Source organism: Pseudopipra pipra, chromosome 5 (assembly GCF_036250125.1).
Source record: "Pseudopipra pipra isolate bDixPip1 chromosome 5, bDixPip1.hap1, whole genome shotgun sequence".
NCBI lineage: Eukaryota > Metazoa > Chordata > Aves > Passeriformes > Pipridae > Pseudopipra > Pseudopipra pipra.
Window position 1 is genome coordinate 14,462,716 of NC_087553.1, and position 13,255 is coordinate 14,475,970.

Below are 13,255 nucleotides of genomic sequence, written 5' to 3' on the forward strand. Positions count from 1 at the left end.
AAGTAAAGCTTCAGCAGAGCCCAACACTTGATCATTTCACTTTTAATTTAAAATTAATGCTCAAACACACCACCACAGCAAGTACTTTGCTAGCATGGAAGAGCAGGGCACACTTAAGGGTCACAAAGAAAACCTTCTTCCACAGTCAGTAAGCACAGAATAATGGCAATAACATTATGAACCAAGATATTGGTAGAACACTTGAGCAAAGGCAAATATGAATACAAATCAAGAAATCTCTTAATTCCCTCAGCTTGACTGGAACCGATTTAAAATTGCCTTTGAGAAAGTTTTGGTGCAGTTACTCCAATCAATAATTTGTGAACAGCCAACTGCCTAAAGACCCTACAAAGGCTTTTAGGACTTTGACCCAATGCTCTTTTGTCTGTCCTAAATTGGATGGAAGCACAAACAATAACAAAGATGAAGGACACAAGCGTCTCTACGAATTGCACCAAAACCCAACACTAAGAAACAAGCACTAACCTTTTAACTGAACGCTGAGGCTTCGAAAACAAACTACTACACCAGGTATTTGCTCCTGGTACTCCAAGCTCTTCCCACTTCTTTTAAGGTTGTTGCACAGCAACCTCCGTCTCAGTTACACAAGCTCTGACTCGAATGGAACTAAGGCTGTTCTTGCCATCGTTAGACTGGACTCCTACTGAACTCTGGCTCTGCTCAGGCTAGAAACCTGGTAACAGAGTAGTGTCTTAGGCCAGTCTAATCCACCAGTCATTTGGAAAGTTTAAACTTCAGGGGGTCTTCTAGAGCTTCAGAAAGAAGAGAATTTCTTTCTTTCCTTTTGCCCATTAACAAGTATGAACCTCAGAACTTGGAATGAAAAAATCCAGCTTTGCAAAACTAAATGGTGTGAAACACTACATGACTTGTGTATATTCTAGAGTTACCTCCTGCAGAAATTCACTGCCACAACACCTGAAATGTCTGTGAAATTAACATGTGAGTATTTTTTCCTAAAGAAAAAACACCCAAACAAATTCTGAAAAGCTAGGTCTAGCTCAAGCTGACATTTACTTACACATTTTCCCCTCAGCCTCCCTGAAGCTGTACACAAGTATTTTTACAATCCTCCAAGCTACCTTTTGGAGGCGTAAAACGCAAGGCACTATACGAAACACAACTGTGGTGCATTTTGTGATGATAAACCTAAGACACTCTTCAGAGAGCACAGTATTTAAAATAATTAAAAGGTAAACTGACTCCAAGGAAAGGCTGCACCTTTCTTCCAAAGGACTGCCCCAGGTAAAGTCTGCAGCTCCCTCTGAATTAAGCAACCTCAAGCTGGTGGGTTTTACCTCCTTCAAGCACAGAGCCTAGCACCTGGGAGAGTGACTGTGCTCTGGTAATTCACAATTTTTATTTGTTTATTTTACCTGTAGCTCGCACCAGGCAACTTCCACGGTGGTTTCCGTATCCAGTCCTTTATACACAGTTTTGAAAGAGCCTCTTCCAATCTCGATGTCAAACTTCAGGAAGCGGCCATCCGGGGAGATGCCCACCGCCTTGGTCTCAAGCTCTTCGATGTCCTCCTGCTGTGCTCTCCGCTCCTCAAATTCCCGGGTGGCAGCTGACAGGCTGCCAGCGGCACTGGTAGGGGGTAGCGCAGTTGCCTCGTCCCCCTCCTCCTCCTCCTTGGGCAGCAGCGGGGCGGCATCCTTGGCAGCTGGGGGCTCCTCAGCAGCCTGTCCTTCTTCCAGGGGGAGCGGGGCGGGCGGCGGCGGCTCCTGCAGCAGCGAGGGGGCTTGGGCGGCGCTGACAGCGGTGCAAGGGGTCGGGCCGGCACCCTCGGGAGGGGACACCAAGGGAGCTGCGCTGCCTCCCGAGACCGGGGCCGAGGACGCTGCGGGCTGCAAGCTGGGCAGCTCCAAGGCCGTGGCGTTGGAGTCGCAGATCACGCTCCGGCGGAAGAAGCGGTGCTCGGTGGCGGCCGCCCCCCGGCTGTCCTTGTCCATGGTGTGGCGGCGGCGCCGGTACTCCTCACTGCGGCCGCCGTTCCCCGGCCCGCCGTCCGACCCGCCGGCACCGGCGGCTCCGTGGTCGGAGGCTCCCAGCTTCTCCCCGACGGAGCTGTCCGAGCTGGAGCCGTTCTTGGGCGGCGGCGGCGGGGGCACCAGGAAGCGAGGGGCCGGGGCGCCGCTGCCCGGGGCGCTCCCCGACATGGTGCCCCGGGGGAGCGCGGCTGTGGCGAGGCGGCGGCGGCGGGAGGCGAGGGGAGGGCCGGTCACTGAGCGGGGAGCGCGCCCGGCCGCGGCTGCCGTTGCAGCTGCAACTGAGGAGGGTCCCAAGGGCTCCTCGCGGCGGAGCTGGGAGGCTGGGCCGGCGGGGTGGATCCCCGGTCAGCGTCTGCATCCATCCTGCAGCGGGGAGCCGGGCAGCGGGGCCGACATGGAGCACCGGGAGCCGACACGGGGCGCTGGGATGGAGCGGGGGGCGGCGAGGGGAGGGAAACCCCGAGCACCCGGGGAGGGGGCCCCCGAGCGGGGAGACGCCGGCGCCTCGCCCGGCTGCGGTTACCCCCGGCGATGGAGAGAGAGAGAGAGAGAGCCGGGCCGGTGCGGGGAGGGGAGGGAAAGGGGCCGGGAGCCGAGGAGGGAGCGGGGCGCAGGCCCCGCACACCAAGGGAGCCGCCGCGCTCAGTCACTCGCAGCGAGCGGGAGAGGCCCGGGCAGGCCCAGGGCAGGGAAAGGGGTCCCGGGGGCTCAGCCCCGCCTCACCGGGGCGCCCATGGCGGCCGCGGCCTCTCCACCGCCCGGCAGGCGCAGCCACCGCCCGCGCGGCCGGGCCGCGCTCCCTCCAACAGCCACGGCCGCCGCGCGCGGAGCCGGAAACCCTCCTTCTCCTCCTCCTCCTCCTCCTCCTTCTCCTCCTCCTGCTGCTGCTGCTGCTGCCGCTCCTTCTCCTTCTGCCGCTGCTGCCCGCGGCCCGCAGCCGCCGCGCTCTGGGGGCCGCCGAGCCAAGTCCGGGTGGCGCCCGGCGGGCAATACCGAGCGCGGCCGCCCCGGCGACGCCTCCGCGCTAAATGGCGACGGGCGGGAGCCCGAAACCGACACACGGCACAGGGGGGAGGAGGGGCCGCGCCGCCGGCCACGCCCCCGCCCGCACCCGGCCAGCGCGCCGTGCCCTCCCCCCCGCCGCCGCGGGGAGGTGGCCGCGCCCGCCGCGCGCGGGGCACCACGGGAGCTGTAGTTTTCCAGTGGCCCGGCCGGGCCGGGGGAGCCGCCCGTGGATTCACCGCGGGTTGGGAGGGAGAGAGGAAGAGAGGGAGGGAGGGAGGGAGAGAGGAAGGAGAGAAGAAAAAGGATCCCGGCGTAGGGCTAGGGCCAGGGGGCCGATGTGGTGTGGGCGAGCAAGGATCGGAGGGTCAAAAGGCGCTGAGTCTGCTCATGGTTCTTGTTTCTTCAGGTTTTGCGTTGCACCGACGTGTTAAATAGTTTAAATATTTGTATTTATCTAACTATTGCATATAAACAGATAAATATAGTTCACAGAGTCACAGAATGACCTGAGTTGGAAGGGACCCACAAGAACATCAAGGATCAGCTCCTGTCCCTGCACGGGACCATCCCCAACAATCCCACCATGTGTCCGACAGCATCGTTCAAATGCTCCTTGAACTCTGACAGGCTTGGTGCTGTGATTACTGCCCTGGGGAACCAGTTCCAGTGTCCAATCACCCTCTGGGGGAAGAACTTCTTTTTAATATTCAACCTAAACCTCTCCTGACACAACTTCAGGCCATTCCCTCGGGTCCTGTCCCTGGTCCCCATAGAGCAGAGATCAGTGCCTGCCCCTCCACTTCCCTGCTGAGGAAGCTGTAGACAACAATGAGGTCATATTTTCAAACAGCCTCTCAAAGTCTTTAAAATCGTGGGCAACAATAACTCCGTGCAGCTGAGCACTGTATGAACAAGTGAGGGTTTGAGTTTTTCCTCCATTTAGGCCATCTGAAGAGGCACTAAGTGGCCAGGCAACCTAAAATACAAATAACTGCCATGAAATGTCATTGTTCAAAAAAACTAGAATTTGCAGACTCTGCCCTTAACACAAGTGTAATCCTGTGGCCATTTCAGCCATGGTTGCAGCTGCTACAATTGAACCCAGGGTTGTACAGCAGCCCAAGGAGCAGTGAGAGCCCACACAGACCCTGACAGGAACCAGGAACTTTCAGGCTAACAAAGTGTTGGCACAGACGAGTCATCTAAATTATTTATATCATGTTCCTCTTTTGTATCAATAAACCAAAACCAAGCACTTTCCTTCTTACGACAGCAGTCTTTTGAAGTCAACTCGAATGTACTGGAGGTGGAGCAAATGATTTGGTACCAAGACTTTCAGGCAACGACAGATCAAAAATTACGTTGAGGAAAAAAAAGAAAATTAGGAAATTTCCCTGTGTAAATAATATGCTCCCAGCAAACACACTGCCATTTCAAATATTTTTTTTTAAGTTACTTTTAAACCAGCAGTTTTGAGGAAGTTGTATGTTGCTGATATGAGGCCTTAGCTCCTTCTGCACGATGTAGCACAAGTGGCCTTTTCAGAGCTCCACAGACACAAACCATCAACCTAAGCAATTCTCACGTGCTTGTATTCCTCACATATAACATTTAACAACACATGGCAATCAGCATATCGTTGTTTTCTGTACATCCTTCCGCCTTACTTTTTAGCCTTCGTAACAGCAAATAAAATAATGGTATAGTCTTTGCAAAGAGAACAAGAAGTACTTCGTTGTATAACTCTACAGTAAAGAAATCTGCATGGCTCAGGCCTTCCTGAGCTTGCCTTCACTGAAAAAGTTAATTTAGTTAGTATATTCATCAGTGTGCTGCTTGAACTGCATCAGACCAAGAGTAGACACGCTCCAAAACTACGCCGAGCTGAACAGGGTAATTTGATTAGCAGCAGAGTGACAGGATCGAAACTGATTAACCCATAATTCAATCTGCCACATCCCTGCCACACTGCCAGCACCAACATCTCCCCTGACACCAAGCAGGGTTCAGCTTCACTCAACACTTGACTACAGGTATTTGTGCATCCCTCTAGACGACAGAATGAGGATTAATTTACAGCATCAGCAGGTGTATCCCTGCTAGCTTTATACTGTTAGGGGTAGTAAGACATATTAGCTGAGCTCCAGGAAGAGCTGACAACCAAGGTCCTGTTATCTACCTTGCTCTGGCCACTCCAGCATCACTGCTGCTGTTGCCTTCTGGAGCTACATTAAAGCAGAGATCTGCTTTCCCCCACTGCATTTTACTAACCCTTTGGGTGGGATAAGTAGGATTAGACAGCAAGCCTCGCTCCAGCTTGATGCCTGATGTAACTTCATGAGTGCGTAGCTAGAATAATGCAGCAATAAATCATTCCCTGTGGTGTAAGCCTACGGAGCTGGTAGGTGAATTCCACTTGCATCATCAGTAGGCTTTGGCAAGCAGCTCCCAGGTCTGTACCCAGCCACGTACCGTGTGACCTACTACACAAGGTAGATGAGCTGCAGCGGGGGAACCACATCGCTGTGGGCTGCATATGTGGTTTAAATGAGACCTTGAGTGTAGCTCCCCTCTCACTCAAGTGCCTTTCACCCATTGTTCTTGAATATATTTTCCCCATAGTTAATTAAGCAAAAGCTTTGCAAAAGAGACTACAGCCCAGCCATGCAGAGCCACAGGGGGCCTGAGGCAGTCTTCTACTAAAAAATTGTGGTAATTATGTAAAAAGGCACCTCCCCGGTGTCTGAACCAGCACATTCCTCAGCGTTCTTGAAATTCAAGAAGGTTAGTCCTCCAAGTCAAATGCGAGGTCCCTAACACTGGGCTCTTCTCACGGGCTCCTCTTCTGGGCAGAGGTAGGCAGAGCAATCCTCTTGGCCAAAAAAAAAAAAAAAAAGAAGCTGAGCAGCTGACCTGGAGGTGGGAATGATGGATTTTGTCTTCTTTGGCTCCGAAAAATGAAGTGGTATGATATTGGCAATTATATTTTATGTGGGTGTTGATTTAATTTTGTCATTCTAAAAAAAGATGAATGTAATAAAGAGTGTGGGCTTGCTTTCCCTTCAATTTTATTTCTTTTAATCTGTAAAACTCTGTTTAGGCTAAATGGAAAATTTCAGTATTGCAGCAAGATTTAATAAGCCTTAAAGTAAATTCTATGTGTATTCTATGTTTAGAAACAAGTAATTAAAATAGTTTCGGTGCCGGAGATCCTCAGCCAATTAAAAATATTTCTTTCGCCCATTGCCCTAAGAAAAATCCACAGAAATAAGGAGCCTGACTATACTTGAGAAATTACAGGCAAAGAGACTTTTGATTGAATCCAAAGGGCTGACACTTGACACAGTAAAAATATCCTTCTTCTGTCGAGCCTTTTTTAGTTACAGTCATCTTGCATGGAACAATAATAGTTTAAAAAATTACTCTGAATGAAGCGTGATTTTGAAGTTGACTGAATCAGAAAACTTTTTTCTGTTTTACTTTCTCTAGTGAAATTTCATCCACTGTTGGCATCCATGACCTGCCCATGTGACAAAGTATTAATGTGAAACAGCTATTCTCTATTTTCTCTTATGCAATACATTATGCAATACAGGAGGCTATGCCATAATTTTGATGCATGTGATTTTATTCCATAACCTAAGTGCTCTTCAAAGGAAACTCTTCATCACAGTTTTATTGCCCATTACCAGGTTGTAGCTACAGTGCCCTGCAACAACAGTGACAATACAAATTTTTCTACCACAGTTTCTCCTTTTTCCTTGACTTTTCTTGAATCTAGGCCTCTGCCACAGTGTTAACTTTTGTTTCTTACAGCTGGAAGTCGGTGAAACAAAGTATTTCAAGACTGCATGCTTGAGAAACGAGGGTAACTTTTCAGATATTCTGTTTTGCTTTGTTTTTTCCCCCCAGCAAATCAAAGCTAATTGGAAACTTGTTCTAAAACATTACATGTCTTTTATCTTTAGTGAGGTTTTGCACTTGCAAGTAGCTCTGGAAGTCAGGTCGGTTATGAAATCATTGTAACCATCTCTAGGATCTCTGGGCACTTTAATCTTCAGGCTCTGTAGTAGGTGGTCCATCAGATGGTGTTGGATGGTGAGTCCTGCCAAAACCTCTGAATGTGGGTAGTCTCCCCACAAGCAGGGACTGTGAGAATTGAAAAAGATCAAGAACTGCAAGTCTTACAGGGCTCAAAACTAAACACCCCTCTTTGTGCCCTCCTAGCTTTCAGAGTGTGCCAGTTCTGCAGGAGGACAGGTACACACTATGGCCAAGACACCTGAGCAAAGTGTGAGCTTCAGCTGAAGGACTAGTGAAAGAGGCAGCCAGGCTGTATAAGAAAGACTGACTCCAGAAACGACGAATTTATGTGACATTTCTTACTTATTGCTTGAGAAAATGTCAACAGCCATGCACCATAAAAATGGAGCATAGCATGTGCTTCTTCATCAGATTGAAACCTACGTTTCCCTTTCACCCACCCATCCACCCCCATCCTAACTACTAGAATAGAAAGCACAACTCTTTTTCTTTCCCTTTTTTCACTATTCTCTTGAGCTACATCGACAAATGTATTCTAACCATGTGAAAGTAAATCAGTGAGAGAACCAGCAGAAGGATATATTGCTGGTTTGTTACCTCTCTTTTTAAGAGCAAAGTACAATTTTCCATTATAGTAGTAATGATTTTTAGTCTAGAGCCCATTGTAGGCTGTGCTGCTGGCTCCCTGTTGTTTGTATCTAATCAACTATTGTATTTATTATTAGCATCTTTATCTATGCACATTCTCCATATATAATCCACTCTGATAAAGTTGAACAGCAGCAACACGATGAAAGGACATTTAAAATTACTCAAACACTGAATTTTATGAGAGATGAGATTCAGTTATTGTTCATGCACTATTTCAAACTGTATCAAGCCATAATGGCAGGTTGTTGTGGCCAAATTCAATGTTGGTCCTACTGGGAGCAGAGGAAAAATCATTGCTCACTTCATTCTTCATGTCATCTTCATGGCTATTCTTGCAACGTTTCTTTACACAATGAGTTTATGAAGTAGTCTAACAGTGGGTAAGTGTTGTGGAAGCATGGATATTTGCTGAAATCAGCACTGTGTCCTTCCTTTTTCTGTGCCTTTAGTCAATTGCTCAGGATACCTCATTTATCTTTTCTCTCTCTGAGGCTTTGGGGAATTCTGTGCTTCACAGCAGTGTCATAACACTTCTAAAGCAAGCACAGAAGCAGGGGCACTGCTTTAATGAAGAGGAGCTGTTTGATGAAAGTGGGTGGAGGGAAGTGTGAGGGAGATGGTGATGCTGTGTTTGCAACTGAATCTGTTAGTGATGCTGTGCAGCAGTGAACCTACCCTCCTTTCTGCTCGCTGCTCGCAAGCTGATGAAAATCAATCACTCTCACAGCAGGTCCAGTCCTGCTCCTCTCTACATCAAAGTACAAAAATAAAATACTACTCACTTCAGTCAAAGCAGGAGCAGGCTTAAATCCAGCATAACGAACTTCCTCCTGTCCTTCAAAAACACAGTCTGGTCCAAATGCAAAACATTAGTCTGCTCTGGTGCAGTTTATGCCAGCTCCAGTACTGGAAGGTGCTTGCCATTTCTGAAAGGTGTTGAGCATTCCTGAAGGATAATGAGGGCTCTCCACAACCATCGACAGCAGGGAGAGTGAGAGCACTCAGCCCCTCATGGTGGGGCTCAACACACTGCAGGATAGAGCTCTCAATAAGGCAGAAATCCTAGAGAAAATAGGAACGTGACCATTTGGCCGAAGGGAGCAATATAAATCTGGAGTAACCTCCTCGAGTCACTTCTCTCCCTGCCAAATACTCAGCAGGAGGACTGATTGGCATGTTGTGCACGTTACAGAGCTGTCCACTTGTGGACTCAGGCAGCTGGCTCCTCTGGCAGCCTGTGGGGACTGGGAGCAAAGGCACAAAGTTGAAATGTTAACACATTCTGGCAACCCACAGCTGGCGGACGGCCTACTGTAGTGGTTTGTCAGTAGTGAAAGGCTTTATTGACCATTTCAATACCACAATGGTATTGAAAGTGAATTAAACAAAGGTCCTTATCCGAATGACCCCCTGCTACACATGTGCGAAGTTTTCCCACTCATGTAGTTTCAGTGGTGTAATTATTATCCAGTGAAAAAATATCCAGGGTAAACAAGCTCTCGGGGACCACTGCCAGATGACACAGGTCAGAGCAGCTCTCATGTTGCTCAAATCTGTGTCCAAGGCTGGGCACAGAATCAGGGAGCTATAGGTGCCTTGTACATAGCACTGGATCTTTTGCTGTGCTTGATCTTAAGTGAAACACTCCAGGGAATCTACTTCATGTTTATCGGAGACCTTGGAAGGCTGATGACTGTCTTAAAAATTCAGATGAGAAGGGAGAGGGGATCTGAGTGTATTTGAAGACTGATATACACTGGAAAAGCTCCCCATTTCCTTTTCATTCCTGTGGTACTACCCAAATGCAGACAATCCTGGTAGGACTGTCACAAGTGGGTGACTCCATCACGTAGCATCAGCCTCCCCAAACTAATGAGACACACAAGAACTCATCAAGTAGCCCCAAATAAAGAAGGATGGAAATTAATAGTTCAACTGTCTTTGAGATGTGACTATAATGTTTTTTAAAATTTCAATTGCATATGTTTATACATACATATATGCATTTATCCTAATTTATCTACCTCTAATTTATCTGCCTCTGTTACCAAAGAGTGGTTCTACTATTTCGGTCTTGAAACATCAGTCTTTTAAAAAGTTTCTGTTTCATATTCTTGTTTTCAGAAAACAACTTTCCCATCTTATACATCCATCCACAAACTATTAACTGCCACTCACAGCTGGAAAGCAAAGCATTGCCTTCTGGGGACACAAGCAACATCACAGTAAAGACCAGACTATGAAGTGTAATAGGAGTGATGTCTTTCTGCTCAGACAACTCCTCAGCTGCCCTAGGTAGGTAGGACAAAGCCTCAGAAGACAGATATGTTTGGATACAGTCATGGCTTCAAAACTCAGCTACACAAAGATTAAGTAGACAGATTTTCTGCAGAAATACCAGTATAAAGGACAAATTATTAAAACGTTTTGATGAGTCAGACTCATTTCCTGTAGTTCACTCCACCCACTTTGGGATGCAGTGTTTTAACTTCTCTGGGTGCCTGCAACCTGAACCATAAGCTGTTTACTCCCAGCACCTTGTACCCCCATCAGCAGCCTTTCTGCTGTGGCTGGAGACAGACACACAAACATCCATTGTCAGGACCCAAATCTGCAAACACTTCAGCTGGGAAACAGTACTTAGTCCTATGAGCAGTCACACTGACATTTTACATTGTACACAGCAGTAAGTGTCTGAAGGATCAGGCTCTTACTGATTATGTGATTTACAGGTACATCACTTAAGATTCAAAACAATGCAGGTCATGGAAAGGCAAATAATTCTGGTCTCCCTTAAGGTACTAAAAATCCCCAAATCAAACACCAGTACCTAAAATTAGATCCACGATCAAGTGACAGAGATTACACAACATTCATTACAAGGTTTGCCAGGATTTTCAAGCAGAAAAGACCCAGAAGGAAATACAGATCTACTCATTAGGACCTCTAATATCACAGAGAGTAAATTACTTTTTAAAAACATCTTGCATTACAGGGAATATATAATTCTCAGGAGAAACAAACAGACTCTGAGCAGTTTACACTTCTGGCAGTAGCCCAAGACAGCATGAGGCGTAAATCACAGAAATGCCTGAGTTTGTGTAAATTCTGTGCTCAACATCTGCACAAGATTTCTTCCTAACCGTAAAAAACTCCTAGCTCGTGTTATGTTTCTTTGTCCAAAATTCAAGCATCATATATTCTATCAGACACACCAGACAAGTTACGGTTGTTCCTCGGATCTGAATCTTTCGTGTCCCCTCACTCTATTAGATATGTAACATCACATGTGATAGATCTTGTATTGGCAGTCAATTGCAACATAAAATCAGCAAAAAGAAGGCCAATTACAATGCTGTGATTATTTCTTCTTTATGAAGCCATTATTTACCTCCTTAAAGTGCCTAATTTCTGTTAGTTTAATTACATTAATTTAACAGGCTTAATTTCTGTTAAAATTTAGGTGTTGTTACCATGCAGGAAGTCTTGAAGATTTGAAATGTGATTATTTGGGCATTGCAACAGTCTATAAATATTTAAAGCATTAAACCCCAAAGAGGGTTAATGTAACACAGGAAAGTAACATTAGAACTGCTACAGTGAACTGTTGAATGGAAAAATGGAAAAGTCTGAATACATTTGAATGTTGAATAACCCCCCAATAAGACAGGGCTGATACATGTTACTTGACATTGTTTCAGTGACAATCCCAAAAGAGCATTCAATATCTACTGAGTTAAAACATGTAAAATGAGAGACACATTAGAACATGAAATGGATTACTCTGCTGTAAACAGAGTTCATCACCCTAATATTAAGAATGATGAGTTCACTATTGTCAGTAAAACGCATTGTTGGAAATACTTGGTTGAGAAAAAAACAAGACCAACGCATTGGTTTACATCTCTCGATTTTCACACCCTGAATTTGGACATTTTCTTGGTCATCCAACCCCTCCTGTTTCAAAACCAAGACATACACCCTCTTTAGTGCCTGTAAAACTGGTAACACCTGTACACCATGCCAGGATATTAAGCTGCTCATATCATTTTATCAGTGTTGTTGAGATCTTTGTACAGGAGAGAGAAGTAACCACCACTGTGGTGTGGTTTCTAGCCTGCTTGTTAGCAGCTCAGCTAACTCAGCTGGCTGGTTCAGAGTTTTTAAAAATGCAAGCTGACAATAACATGCTCTAAATGTTGGACTAAGCAATTTCAGAGTGCATATTTAGCTTACTGTCTTGATTCCATTTTCTTTCAAGTTTGTTTGGTAAGAAAGGAATATTTTGCCTTAAAAAAGCTGATCATAGACAGACAGACAGACAGCATTTATCTATATTTATTTACCTCTAGTACACAATGCAGGCTTTATTTGTGCAGGGAACACTCTAAGTCTGAACACAGGATATTGGGAATGTTAGAATCCTAACTCAATCCTAACTAATTTTTTTGCTTGAATCTCATTAAGCCCTCCTAAAGCAATCCAAAACCTATATATGGGAGATTTCCTTGTTAAATCTTCTTCTACCACTCAGAAATTCACTCTGTGGATTTTGAGAACCTTACACTTGCTCAGGATCTGTAGATATCCCATATCCCTAAATGCTTCCCTCCAAAAGGACTTCTGTACATCCAGGATTTTGAGAGGACCAACACAAAGCCCTTCTGAGAGTTGAGTGGGAAGTTCTAATGTATCTGCCCAAGAGCAAAGTAGGGCATTGTGAATTCAGGAGGAAGATGAAATGCTGAGGCAGCAGATTTAAAAAAAAAAAAAAAGAAAAAAAGAAAAGATTACAAGCCCTTTCAAAAAGTTTTTGGTTTTGTTTTTTCTTTTTTTCTATTTAAGAATGTGGGTTTTACAGTACAGATAGACATCACCACTGACACTACATGCTGGATGAAATCTGTGTCAGAAGGACAGACAATTGCTGAAGACAGACCACAGCACGTTTTCATGGCGTCACAAGAAAGGAACAAGAAGAGCTTAGCTGAGCAAAAGTAACCCACATTTCCTCCAGTCAGTTTTTAGCTTCCAGTCTCAAAATCACGCCTTTTTGTTCTTCACACTTAGCTGTGTGAAGTTGTCCCACTAACCCATTCAACTCTGTCCCTTCTCTGTGGCCCTCAAGCAGTTCACGCCTTATTCAGATTGTTGAGACACATGCACTTCTCTCTTAGCCATCTATGGATTGTTTTCCTACCTGAATCCCAGATTGCACAATGAGTATGATTGCTGCTTACCTAATGTTTGTTATAAAACCTGTGACAGCATTTTTTCCTTGCTGCTCTACAAGAGGAAATAGCATTTTATTTGAAATGCTGTGCTGAGTGTCAACATGAGAGGTGTTTTAAAAGAGCTGAGAAGTATGCTGTCAGGAAAATGTTTCCAGGCCTACCTTCCCTCCCACATCCAACTGTGATGAAATAATCAAATGCTATACCACTTGTACTTGGGAAGAGGATGACTAACAGCAGCTAATTACTGCTCAATCTGTTGCCCTCAGCAGCTGTTGGTCTGAATCACACCCCCTGGCACCAAGG

At 46.1% G+C, this 13,255-nt stretch overlaps 1 protein-coding gene across 12 annotated transcripts in view; it reads right to left on the reverse strand.

The window, feature by feature from the left end:
• The window catches only part of WNK1 (WNK lysine deficient protein kinase 1), a 102,625-nt gene extending 99,580 nt beyond the window's left edge, over positions 1–3,045 (reverse strand). For 9 of the 12 annotated variants that reach the window (XM_064654592.1, XM_064654593.1, XM_064654590.1 and 6 more), the window contains exon 1: positions 1,398–3,043. In XM_064654592.1, the coding sequence (XP_064510662.1) occupies positions 1,398–2,183 (786 nt within the window). In that variant the 5' untranslated portion in view covers positions 2,184–3,043. Of the gene's footprint in view, positions 1–1,397 lie in introns of all 12 variants that reach the window. The other 3 variants (XM_064654595.1, XM_064654594.1, XM_064654583.1) reach the window with 2 other exon arrangements.
• Between the last annotated feature and the right edge of the window lie 10,210 nt (positions 3,046–13,255).